The sequence below is a fragment of the Vulpes lagopus genome, chromosome 11, assembly GCF_018345385.1.
Source record: "Vulpes lagopus strain Blue_001 chromosome 11, ASM1834538v1, whole genome shotgun sequence".
Taxonomy (NCBI): domain Eukaryota; kingdom Metazoa; phylum Chordata; class Mammalia; order Carnivora; family Canidae; genus Vulpes; species Vulpes lagopus.
The window spans coordinates 18091427-18104544 of record NC_054834.1 but is presented as its reverse complement, the minus strand read 5'-3'; the positions used below and the strand labels follow the sequence as shown (position 1 = coordinate 18104544).

Below are 13118 nucleotides of genomic sequence, written 5' to 3'. Positions count from 1 at the left end.
CATATTCTCTTTGTCTCCCCCGCACCTTGCCCTCTCCCCCATTTTCCAGCTACAGCTGTGACACAGTGACCCCTAGGATGGTTCAATCTCAGTTCTTATAAAACAGCTTACCACTTACCATACAGTTTACCTTCTCTGTGCCTCAGATTCCTCAGCCTCCAAATAAGGAAATGTCCTTTGAAGAATTAATATAATTCCAACAAAGTTCTTTGGGCTTCTTGAAGAAAACTGTAGCGTATTTTGTCATTATGGTTTGCTATTAACGAAGTAATATGAATGCAGTCATCTTAATAGCATGACACCCGTAAGTGGTAAGCAGGTTATATTTTCAAAGTTCAAATATTGTTTTCTTTATTACAGGTTTCTTTTCTCCATGGAAAACTCCAAAGCCTGTAAGTTGGAATTATTATGCTTCTTTCTTGATTTCTAGTTACTATTGCAGTCCCATTATGTAAGAGTTAATTGGGTGACCTCAAAATCTCTTTACCTCCAAGATGCTGTGATGTCAAAAGAACAAATCCTGTGTCCCTTCGTCTTGTACTTGTCACACAAATGCAAAATAACTTGTCTCGCTTTCCTGTAAAGGCAATGCTTCCTGTTTTTTAATATACTTAGAAAATGAGTATTAACACTGTTTAGTATGGTGTACTGCAGAGACCTTTTGTTTTTCCCCTGTCAGAAATAACTATAGTGTATAACATGGACTTATTATAAACAATGCAAATTATAGGCCTAGAGGTCTTGACCTATAAATTACATCTGGGACATAAGAAATTCAGTTCTGTATATATTTATGTTTACATTTTAATGTATATTCTAACTATATGTGTGAATATTGCAGAGACATACATATTCGAGCAGACCTGGCGATCATTCAACTTCTGAATCTCCTTCAGAAGCTGGTACTCTTCTCCATCACTTAAACTCTCTGGGTCTAGTTTCCTTGTGAATCAGCCTGAAATTTTGATGCCAATACAGGAGGCTGATGGATTTTAATACTTTTTGTGTGGCTAGATTAGCCAAGTCGACTTCACAATTAGACCTAATTTTTACTTGCCATTAGATTGAAACTAGTAGCTGTCCAAGTCCCCAGAGCTGGCACTGGTTTTCTGGGATCCCATTTCATGCTGTGCTAGAATGCTGTACCCTACCTGGGGTGTCTATAACCCACAGCTAGAAAAGAACCACAGCAAAGTGATTCCAGTCAAAAATAAAACTCAGGGAATCACTTCCCCCACCTACTCCTTTTCTTCCCTCCCACTTTGAGGAGCTCAGATAAAAGTGGCCCCAAGTCTGGCCAGTGAGTAGGGAATTCTTGAATTAATTTATGCTTCTCCTATTTCTTTTACTGAGAGAATATTTAACTGCTTGATTCTCTCATTTTATAAAGGGAGGTAATATGATTTTGCACACTTTTCAAGTACAATAACTGGCTTAACTAAATAACAAGCATTGAAATGGTTTGAAGATGTAAAAATAAAGTATAATTGAGCCCTGTAATATGCCCCAGCTCCAGGTTTCTCTCAAAAAGACATAAGGAAACCAGGAGCTAGAGATGAAGAGCTGATTGTCAGGGCAGGATGTCCTCACCAACCATGTCCTCGTTTAGGATTGGCCTCGTCTGGGCCACAGAGAATATCTCATGGGGAACCTGGACCTATTTGGGTTTAGTGAGGTACAGAGTTCGAAAAGAGGGGAGTTTAAAATGTTTAAAATGAAATTTGTTTTATCTTGGTTGGCCAAAATTTAAATAATTTCTTCCTTTCATCACCAAAGTTAATCTGTGCTCTGTGGTTATACACATCTTTATCTAATTTAACAAGGAGCCTTGTAACTTCATCATGGTGCTACAATTATGCAATTTAGTGATTTCCTTATATGTACCACATTTACACAAATTATGCCATTTGGCATAATTACAACATTTTCTGTCATTACAGTAATTACATCCATAGTCGATAATTCCAAAAAAGGTTTTATAGAACTCGATTTACAATTAATCCTGAACCCCACACATTCCTACAAAAGCTAAGGCTTGGACTTCCAGGTTCTAGGCTGAGTGAGGATATAGGACTGTCAACTTAATGTCCTCCATGGATCCAGCAGAAGCTCTTTAGACCAAAGACTGTAATGAGAAGCAGTGTGATATACGTTTTGGGGTCCAGGCTTTGAAAGCATACTGCCTGGGTTCAAACTTTGCTTCTTCTCCTTAGTAGCTATATGACCTTCAGCTAGCCACTTAGGTTGTTAGTATCTCAAGTTCTATCTGTAAAATGGGGAAAAGAATAGTACCCCACTCACATAGTCATCATGGAGAGTCTTACCAGTCCATGTAAGTTGCTTAAAGCAGCGCCTCTACATACTGAGCTCAAAAATATAAAGTACTGGGGCACCTGGGTGGTTCAGTCAGTTGGGCATCTGCCTTCAGCTCAGGTCATCATCCTGGAGTCCTGGGACCAAGCCTCACAGCAGCCTCTCCACTCAGTGGGGAGTTTGATTCTTCCTCTGCTACTCCCCTCTGCTCCAGCTCTCTTGCTCTCTTTCAAATCAATAGATAAAACCTCTAGGAGAATTCTCTAGGAGAATAAAAGAGAAATATAAAGTACTGTCATCCCAGAAAGCAGACCCTCCATGCATGAAACCCAAATAAATTAATGGCTCTATAAAGTGAACATAGTTGCTAAAGTATTCATTTAAACAAATATATAAATATATGTCCACAGTATATGGATTTATAGACTCTCTCCTCTGAGAAGGATTGAGGACATCTGTAGTCAGGATAAGGAAACGTTATCCTGAGTGAGATCTCTCCTTCTCCTGGTCCTCTGTCACTTTCTGACCCTCTTCTGTCCCTACTGATCTACATCTTAAGCTAATCCTTGTTGAGATCGTCATTTCCTTTGTGACAAGTAGTATTCTAATTATAGTGAGTTCTCATGCTCTCTATCTGGAAGGGATCCAAGTTCATTCTTCAAGTATAGAATCAAGCCAAACGCCTTCATATCCCAGCCCTGCCCTAAAATAATGAGGGGGTGCATTTAGTCTATCCCAGCCACCTTCTATAGAAAGCAAACAGATTCTAAATGGAGCACTCCCTGGGAGGTGGGGCGCCGCCTTATTCACAAGTCGTCCACTCTCAGTGTGACCCCTAGATCAGGATGGGGAGTCAAAAATTAACCACATCATGATTGGGTTTTCCTCTCTTACCATGCAAGGCCCTGTTGTGGATTATATGTCCACTCTGTCTGATGATAATTCAGTGATTATACCTTCGTACAGTCAGGCATTCATTCATTCACCGAGACCAGCAGAGACACAGGTTTCTCCCAGATATTGAAAACAACTACATGTTTGTTTTTCCTTACACTAGTGAGCTGCCTAGGCATGGACATAGTTGGGACTGTACAAGGCCCATTCAGGAGCCAGGAGAAGTAAATGTCTTGCCAGAGCCACTGGGTGGAACAAGTGAGGCCAAGGGCCTGAGCAACAGGACAGGATCAGAATCTAGGGTGTTCAAGAAGCTTGAGAGGAACAAATGAGCAGAGTGTCCCAGCTGGAAAGCAGAAGTCCAGAGACCAGTTTTCTAAGAAAGTAAGAAGTCAACAGAGCGCACCCTGAAAGGAGGCTATTAGATCAGCACACCAGCCCCAGTGAACAGAGGGTGACCTCTGATCCCAGGGCAAGTGGTTTGCTTCATGGGCTTTTGGGCCAAAGCCAACAAATAACCCAGTCGGGGGAGGAGGGTAGCTCTAGGACTACAAGTCTGCTTCTTCAGTAATTTCATGGGCACAGTGATTTTTCTGCTCTACAGTCTTTTAAGAAACCCTGACAGAGTGACTCAAGGGTTGATGAATGTCACGGCAAGATGTTGTGAATGCTTTACTAAGCATAAACCGGACTCTTGACTAATTCCCTCGTTTCTGTGCTACAGAAATTGTAGAATTTGTCACTCGGCCCCAGTAGCCTTCCCAAGAGTGCCCAAAGCATTATTTGTTCTGTAGTTTTAAGAATGTTGTTTAGAAATACTAATATTTCACCAGAAGCGTGTTTGCTCCAATGACTGCTCATGAACAACACATAGCAGGACCTGTGTGGCTATTCTACAGCTACTCCGTCCCCATATCTAAATTATTTACTGTTTAGAATTTAGTACCTTATGTTCGGAAACAGAAGGGAGAAAGTCACAGCCAAAATGCATCCACATGGTGCCTAAAGCCAGTCGCTTTAAGTGAAAAATTAAAAAACAATATGACTTTAGCCACAAATGTAGGTCTGCTCATCATAGCAGAGACACAGAGTGGATGACCAAAGAACCTAGAATGGCTTCCTAGATGAATTTTGCTATCAAATGAATTATGAAGTGTGTATTTAAGGATTTTTATTAAATGGGAGCAAAAAGTCCACTGAGCAGAATATTAGCAAAAATTCTAAACAAATTTGCCAGTTATTCCACTCAATGTATTAGTATAAAAAGCACTCCCGTTAGAGTTACAAATTGGGTGCATCTGGGATCTGCTGCTGACCACTGCTGGACCTCTTCACACTCTTGAGGTTATGTTCAATATTAGGGAATTGTGCTCAACCAGGATTTTCCATCCTCTTTAGGTTTAGAAACTTTGTTCAAATGAAATCTTGGTCAGTATCCCGTATAGAAAACAAGCTAAATGAAGCCAATTGTCTTAGCCCCTTCACACTGCTGTACCATACATAGATAGGGTGGCTTGTAAACAACAGCAAGTTTTCCTCATAGTTCTGGAGGCTGGAAGTTCAAGATCGAGGCCCTGGCAGATTTAGTGTCTGGTGATTTCCCACTTCCTAGATGGCCATCTTTTCTCTGCAACCTCACCTGGCAGAAGGGTCTTCTAGACTCTGAATCTCTTTTATAAAGGCACTCATCCCATTCATGAGGGCTCCACCCTCATGACCCAATAGCCTCCCAAAGGTCCCACCTCCTAGTTCCATCACCTTAGGTATTAGAATTTTAATATATAAATTTGGGCGGGGACCCAATCATTCAGACCATGGTATCAGTCTTATTGAGAGATGGGTCAGTGACTCATTTCTTCCATAGTTTGTTGGCTCATTTGATATCTTCCACGGCTTCAGCTAGGTGAGTAAGTCACAGGGAACTTTGTTTTACAGAGTGACATGCATGGTAGGTACCTGGCACATCACATTCCCTCCAACCTTAAAATATTTATAAGTGACAAAGCAGAGCTGGTGTAGGAGCCCTAACCAATATGGCCAGCATGGAAACAAGAGCAGAACGGTGCAATAAGGGACGAAGAGTCATAATCCTGCCAACCTCAAAACAGTGTATATCAAAGCTAATTTGTTTGTTTGTATGTTTAAAAAAAATAACAGTTATAAGTCAGCCAGATTAGGGGGAAAAAAGAACAGCTGACCATATTTTATTGATGATTTCATTCATTCACTAAATTAACATTTTCTGAGCTTATTATGTGTCGGTAATACAACAATGAGAAAGACTGTGTCCCCAGAGGATCTGTCCCCACCATGCTCTATTTGAGGAGACATAGGTAGTCTTGCCATAATAGTTACGCATCATTAGCGTTGGGTGTGAGGGGTAGATAGAGGTGCTGCGAGGCATCTGGGAGGGATGTATGACCAGTTTAAGAATAGGCAGCAGAGGGAACCCTGGGTGGTTTAGCAGTTTAGAGCCTGCCTTTGGCCCAGGGCGTGATCCTGGAGACCCGGGATCAAGTCCCACGTTGGGCTCCCTGCAGGGAGCCTGCTTCTCCCTCTGCCTGTGTCTCTGCCTCTCTCTCTCTCTGTGTGTCTCTCATGAATGAATGAATGAATGAATGAATGAATGAATGAATAATGAATAAATAAATAAATAAAATCTTAAAAAAAAAATGGCCAGCAGAGGCCTTTTAGAAAACACATCTTATCTGAGTCTAGTAGCCCCCAGGTAAAGGGAGGAAGGGAGGTGGAAAAAGTGGAGAAATGGGTAAACTTTTTAAGTAGAAGGAGAAATTAAGAAGGTACACAAAAGATCAGAGGCAGGAGAGAATCTGATGGGTCCTGGGGAATGAGAGGAGAGACTATGAGTGAGTATGAGAACAGTGAACAGAAATTGGGTCATGAGGAGCTACTAATGCCACAGTAGGGAGATTAACCCTTAAGCTGAAGACCATACTGACCCAATGCAGAATTTTAGACATAAGGATAACCTAGTCTAAGTTTTACACAAAGTAGGTTTATCCAAAGCAGAAAAGAATAAGTTGAGTTTGAATCAGTTGACTAGTGAATGAAGGTGAAGTTGGTGGTACAAACAGGTGTTCTCAGTTAACCTGGCTTTCTATTTGATAAAAGGACACAAGTCCTGCCTTATCTACTTCATGGAGCCATGGTGCAGATCCAAGAAGATAAACGTGTGTGAGAAAACATGGTAAACTGGGAAGTGTTCTAGAGATCTTTAATAAACTGTAGTGGTAGCAACATCAGCAGTAGCATTTTGGGAAAGAAACTGCCAGATCAGAAGTAAATGAGGCTTCACAGAAGACTTTGAACAATTCATAAATCCCATGTGGTCGCATTATTACTTAAAACTATAAAGAAAGTGACCCCAAATGTTCAGGTATAGGAGATTATTGGGATCTGCATAGATGTCAAGAGAATACACGTAGACTACTTTATTCTCTTTTGTTTTAGTAAAAATGGCGTAATGTTTCAGGGCCAGTACCACACATTTTTCCACACTTACATAGAAAGGTATCTTGAGACACCTGTCATCTTTATTGTGGAGGAGGAAAAAACACTGGGAGAGATTGAGTTGCTGGAGATGACCAGCACCAGGTGACCAGGTTATGTCAGTTTGCATTCCGAAGTCAGGCAACCACTAGTACTGAGTACAGTCTTCAGTACTTTAACCAGAGACATAGAGTCTTTTCTCACACTTATTCCAAAGTTGCAAATGTTTCATGGAAGAAAAGTCCACAGCGCAAGAGAGTCTAACTAAGGAAAGTCCAAAGGGCAAGAGAGTCTAAGGAAAGTCCACGGGGCAAGAGAGTCTAATTTAAAGGTGAGGGTTATGGTGTGTGACAAAGAGGAATTCACCACCAGCCATCTTCTGTTCTCTTTTGCTTTCCAGATAATGGACCGCTGGGAGAACCAAGGCAGTCCTCAAACGAGTCTATCTGCTCCGGCCATCCCGCAGAACCTGCCCTTCCCACCCACCCTCCACAGAACTTCTTTTCCTGACTCAACAGAGGCCTTTGACCCAAGGAAGCCTGACCCCTACGAGCTCTACGAGAAATCTAGAGCGATTTATGAAAGTAGGCGTAAGTGAAAGCCACATAAAACAAGGGTACATTAGTAATGGCTGAAGCCCTGCCAAGGGATATATTGAAGCTGAGATGATCGGGCATGAGTTGATATTCTGAGGTTCAGAAAGTATCTCAAAAGTAGAGCCAGCTGGTCTAAACTTTTCTTTAAAAAAAAAAAAGTTCATATCCTTTGGTTTTATATTTTATTTCCTATGGTTTTCCGCCTAAACCCCTGAGGAAAATCAGGAATGTATTTGGTGGGGAGGACGGGGGTGGGGGGGTTGCGGAAGAAGATAGTTTTGTTCAAGTCACCAAATAATAAGATAAATGGTTGGGATATTTATGTGTAATCTGATCTTGAGTCTGCAGCTTAGATTTTTTTCTTAGGGCCTTGAATGCAATCATTGAAGATTTAGGGCCATGAGTCAATGTTAGCCATGTCCTTCCAACTCATAATCCATGAAAGTAATGGTTCTGAAAACAGCACAGAGCCAGCTGCCAATCATCTCTACCCCAAACTTCTGCTTCTTATTTAACAGAGTGGGGCCCCTTTAATGCTGTGGGGCCCATTCAGTCATAAAACAAAATATCGTGTATGCACTTGTCGTCCTGTTTGAAGGTCCTCTAAAATTATTTCATTGCACTTTATAAATATTAGAAAACAAAGGCTTTTAATATTGCATGTACATTCCTTGTGCCTCTTTCCACCATCTGACAGGTCATCTCTTCCAAATGTTAGAGGCCGGGAATCTGAATGGCATGAATGTATAATCTATGAGAGAAATGTGCAGTATAAACTAAGTAAATGGATCAAGAAACCTAGCCTAGTGAGAAGTGTTTGGTCCCCTGTGTTGCCTTTTACAGTCTGCTGACTCCTTTTGTCTCTGTGTTCCGCCAGTGTCTTCTCTCCAGCTTTAACATCTGAAACATAAATAGCAGGTTTTAAATTGTGTGTGACCACAGAGGATCTGAAATCTGTTTATTCTTTATGAACTCAGGGGCTGAGAATTATGCACCCAACTGGCAAGGGAAAGAGGAGACATAATGCCTTTTCCCCAGCCTCTACAACTCTCTGTAAAAGCAATTTTCATTGATAAAATAGTTAGGACAGCAGGGCTCGCACTGAGAAATCCTTTTTTGTCAAAATGAACCCCGTCCCCCCCACACACCTCTTTATTTTAAATAATCAGCTATGACAGGGCTACTGGGTGAACAGCTGAAATGTCTTTAAAGGATTGTGTAGTCAGAATGCCTTTGCTGTGAGAGAGTAAGAACAAAGTAGTGTGTTTAGCTGTATAACATAGGGTGTAAATTCAGGATATTAATGCTCAGCAAACAAAAAAAAATTGAAGAGATTTGAACACAGTTCTTAATGGCTTTTCTGCTTCCATATCCAAGCATGTATTGAATACCCACTTTACTCTCAGTTCTGTGGAGAGATACCAAAGATGAGTAATACGCCTTGCTCTTACAAATTTAACTGAGCAAATAAGAAAAAGTGTAAACAGGTGTAGATATCAAGATGCACTAGAAGTTCTAACTTGGAGGATAGAATGCATTGCAGATTAAAATATTGTCACATCCTTGGCTTGTTTAAATTTTTGGTTACCTTTAGGGAGCTTCAGGATGATGCTTCCTCCTATTTCTGTCCCTCCGTTAATCATTTGCTCCCGTTCTTTTGTAGTTTCAGGACAAAGGCAATGTTGGCATCTATTCCCTCTTCCCTTCATGGCGCCTGATACTGTGATGCCCTCAGTTTCTGAGCAGGGATTGCACATGACCTTCTTTTCAACCCTAAAAGAATTCTGATTTCTTTATCCAGCCCCTGCAATGCTGTCTCTGTTCATTGCCTTGCCGCTGCTTACCTGGAACAATCCAAGCAAACCAATCCACCTTAACCTCCCATACCTTTCTTTTCCAGTCCTCCCCCGGGAGCTCTTTATCCCCTCTGCTTCCGCAGCCACGTCAACAACCAACAGCCTGACTCCCACCCCAGCCCACCTCCGCCCATCAGTGCCCCCACTGATCCCACTGCTGCCTCTGCTCTAATGGTGTCCCCCCTCTATGTTTTTGTCAGCTCTCTAATGTTTCTGAGGTCACAGCAATGTTTTCAGGGTCACAAATCTTAGGAAGCCAAAAGAGGGCAAGCTCATTTTCTTTCCCATCCTTTGCTTTTGTATCATGCTATTTCATAACACTAAATGGAGTGTGAAAGAAACAGGGAAATCATGTCAGGGTAAGCAAAGCTCTATGCTGAAGATTAAGGAAACCAAACAAATGCAGTGCTACTTTCTCAGGTCTCTGGATAGGTGATCGGCTCACTCTGCTTGTGGACATGCAAGTGTCTAGAAAGAACAACGCAGCCCGTTGACCTCTCTACATTCCTTGTTTTCAATTATGAAAAAAGTTTCATTCTCTCACGTTTTTGGAATGCCAGAAAATATTTTTTAAATAAATTGAGGGAAAGCTCAGTGTATTTCTCATTATCTTCAAATAGTTATCTTTTTTGTTTTAATGATCATGAAATGTTTGCATCCATACAAAGGAACTATATTCAAAATTTTGATGCGAACCACACCTTATTCCTTTGACTCGCATGCATAACATTTAGGTTTCACTCTGTTTATCCTTGTATCCCCGGAAACTTTTTCCTAGGAGAAATATCTGTGGGGACCAGGGAAAGTATGGGAGGGAATCCCAACCAGAAGCTGTCTAAACCAAGCCTTTTGACATTCTCCGTGGCCTATAGCAACCTCATGGTATCTCCCCTTACAACTGGGTCTATGGCTAAAGAGATATTTTGCATTCACATTCCAAACTGGGTTGCAGTAACCAAAAAAGAAAGGATGTACCTCCACCCACCAGCTCCTGGTGTACAGAGCTACATAATGTTTGTTATATCAAGGCTGTCAAGAAGTATTTGGATTCAAGTCACCAGTCCCCTGCAAATGATGGAAATTTATCAAATGATGTAAATGCTGCTGTGCCTCATTTGGCTCATAATTAGATTATGCTGACATTTTAATGTGCATGCACAGGATATCTTAATAAAGATGTATTCCTGAAAAAAAAATGTAGTGATTTTAAACAAACAAAGACAACCATAGGCTACTAGAGCCACATGAAACGGAACATGACGGGTGCATGCTTATGAGAGAAATGCCTCCTGTCTTCGTGAGATCTTACGATGAGATGGAACCAAAGAAGAGACAACGAAGACTCTTCCAGCAGGCAGGGCAACGCTTCCAGTTTCACAGCCGCAGGCGGAATGCCTAGAGGTAGTACCTCCAGACTCCACATCACTCAACAAGAATGTTCGAAACATTCAACACCTGTCTTCTAGAACTCTGCTAGGCACTCCACGAGAAAAAAAAAAATCATGAGAAATAAATGCCACTTGCAAGAACTTCTACTGAAGCTGAGGACACAAAAGCCTAGGAAGACGATTCTTGAATGAGACTGCATGACACAACCCAGCAGATAACATCACATTTCAACCTGCGAAATTGTGCAGTAAATATAGACAACAGCTCAAGGGTAATTAGACAATTAGGCCAACAGTTTCTCATTCCAAGGGCAAAATTGATGTTTAATTAGGAGAACGTCTTGTTGTTAAATACCTTCTGATTGTCAAAAATCTCCTTAGGCCTTATTGGAAAATGCTGTGCAGAATTTTTTTTCCTAACTTATTTCCACATAAGCTTAAAACTTGTATATATAGAAAAGAAAAATACCCCACCCCCCAAAAAAAATCCCAAAAGAGGTTTTGACCAATGAGCTTTTGGGTTTTCATGTCAGTTATTTATGCATTGACCTTCTGGCATGACCAGCAGCTCCCAGGAAAAAGCAAAAATCTCCCCATCCCCATCTCTATTCAAGACTTTGCAATAAAGGTCACTTTCCTCATTGTGCAATAATAGCCTCTGTTGATTATTAACTTCTTGCTGTCCCCATTACTTGCATTTTGTTTAAGTTGAAAGCAAGGAAAATACATACCTTTGCACAGTGGGATAAGCCATGCTATTTTTTACTTCTCCCTTCCCTGTCCTTTTCTCAGAACTCTCATGAAAGGAAGACTAATTTTCTTTGCAATCACAAGAGGAAGATCTTGCATTTTTTCATTTTGTATGCTAATCTTGAAAAATAAACTATTGTTTACCATTCCTAACCTTTAAAGAGAAACTACTTCTAAAGGCCCTCAGTGCCCACACCCACATCTTCTCCTGCCATTCTTTTCCGACATGTGATGGTGTCACATATTTTTGATATGAGAAGAAACAGTTTCGTAACAATCTACATCCCCATGAGACTGCATGGGGGAACTGCACATGCCTGTTTGCCTGGGACAGTCCTGCTCTGTGTCATCCTAGCAGAATTTTTAATAGCTTCCCTTTCACTCTCCAGTTTGTCCTCATTTGAATGACGAATTATATGGTTTCCCTTTACTATATAATCTGTTAGAGAAATAACATATTACTGTCCAATAAAAGCATATATCTAAATGTATAGATCATGAATAAAAAAATTTTGTACCTACTCGGATAATAATTTCCTTCAAGTTCACTTACTTGGCTGACTGAATTTTTGCCCATACATATTTTATTCCTAATTTGAGGTAAAGACATATATGGTGGCTTGTCTATTAGCCAGACTCCCAGCAAACTCCATCTGTACTCAGGAAAGGGTACAGGAAAGGGTACATATGTACAAATCTAGAGCATGACAAGCTAAGTACAGAAAATAGGCAGCAAGGCTTCACTCATTTAAGTATTATGCCGTGGAGTTCTCATTCTTCTCACAGATAGTAAATCAGATTCAACATTGCAATAATCACGGGCCCAAAAAGGGAGGTAATTTTGTTTGTCTTCCTGTCCCTAGGAAAGATTATACTTACATAATTGCAGAACAGTGACTGTCATGACTGGTCCTTTGGATGCCGAGCAAGGCAATAAAAATACTTCCCAAAGAAAATGGAATCTCTTTGGGATATTACAAAATAAAGTTCTGATCATGCTAAAGAACTTGGTGATCTAGGAATGAGGGCTCCGTCCTGTTGCTTCACTTTCCTTTAAGTCAGACTTAGTGGAAAGGTTTGTCTCATGAGGCCATTTCTTGAGCACACTCCCCACTGCAGCCCCAGAAGCCAGAGCAACAAGCAGATGAAAACAAGAGGAGACAGAGAAGAAAAATCCCTGTTCTCTAAAACCCTTCCCTCAGGATCTTATCCCTTGGTGTGAACCCAAGTTGAATTATGACTGAAGTTGTCCAAACTTTTTTCTCTTTGCATTGAACCTTGCTTATTATAAATAAACAATTTATGAGGTACAACATGTCTGTGCTCCTTTGCAGTAAGACATCACTCAAATGTAGGGTCATAAAAGTGTCAGGGATCCGTATGGTGTAATGTGCCTTATGGTGGAATCTCTTTAGAACACAAATTCCTCTGGAATTTCTTCCAAAAGCTCACATGATCAATTTTTCTTTCCAGAAATTAGGAAGAATTAACCCATAATAAGCAATGAGTATGACAACAGAAATAGCAATCAGAAGTAACCACAGCCCAGTTAGAGCATAATGGAAGATCTTTCGAACTATACTTGACAGGCTTTTAGTATATACTTGACAGGAAATTATACTTCATAACCAATCAAAAAAAGATATCTGCATTTTCCACATCTATGGCTTTTATCCTATGGTTCTGTTGTTCATTGCTCATAGTGAAATTCTTTCATTGTTAGGTATTATAATTCACATAGAACATGGCTAATCACAAAAAGGTGGTTGTATTTCTAAAGTAACAGGTTTTCTACAGCTTTTTCTATGTTA

The 13118-nt window shown here is 40.6% G+C and overlaps 1 protein-coding gene across 9 annotated transcripts in view; it reads left to right on the top strand.

Moving 5' to 3' along the window:
• The window catches only part of MAGI2 (membrane associated guanylate kinase, WW and PDZ domain containing 2), a 1339556-nt gene that overhangs the window by 1148446 nt on the left and 177992 nt on the right, over positions 1–13118 (top strand). For all 9 annotated transcript variants that reach the window (XR_005982860.1, XM_041723679.1, XM_041723675.1 and 6 more), the window contains 2 exons: positions 361–392; positions 7118–7307. Coding sequence is in view for 8 of the 9 variants with exons in the window: in XM_041723679.1 (XP_041579613.1) it covers positions 361–392; positions 7118–7307 (222 nt within the window). In the remaining variant the exon portion in view is untranslated. The remainder of the gene's footprint in view (positions 1–360; positions 393–7117; positions 7308–13118) is intronic.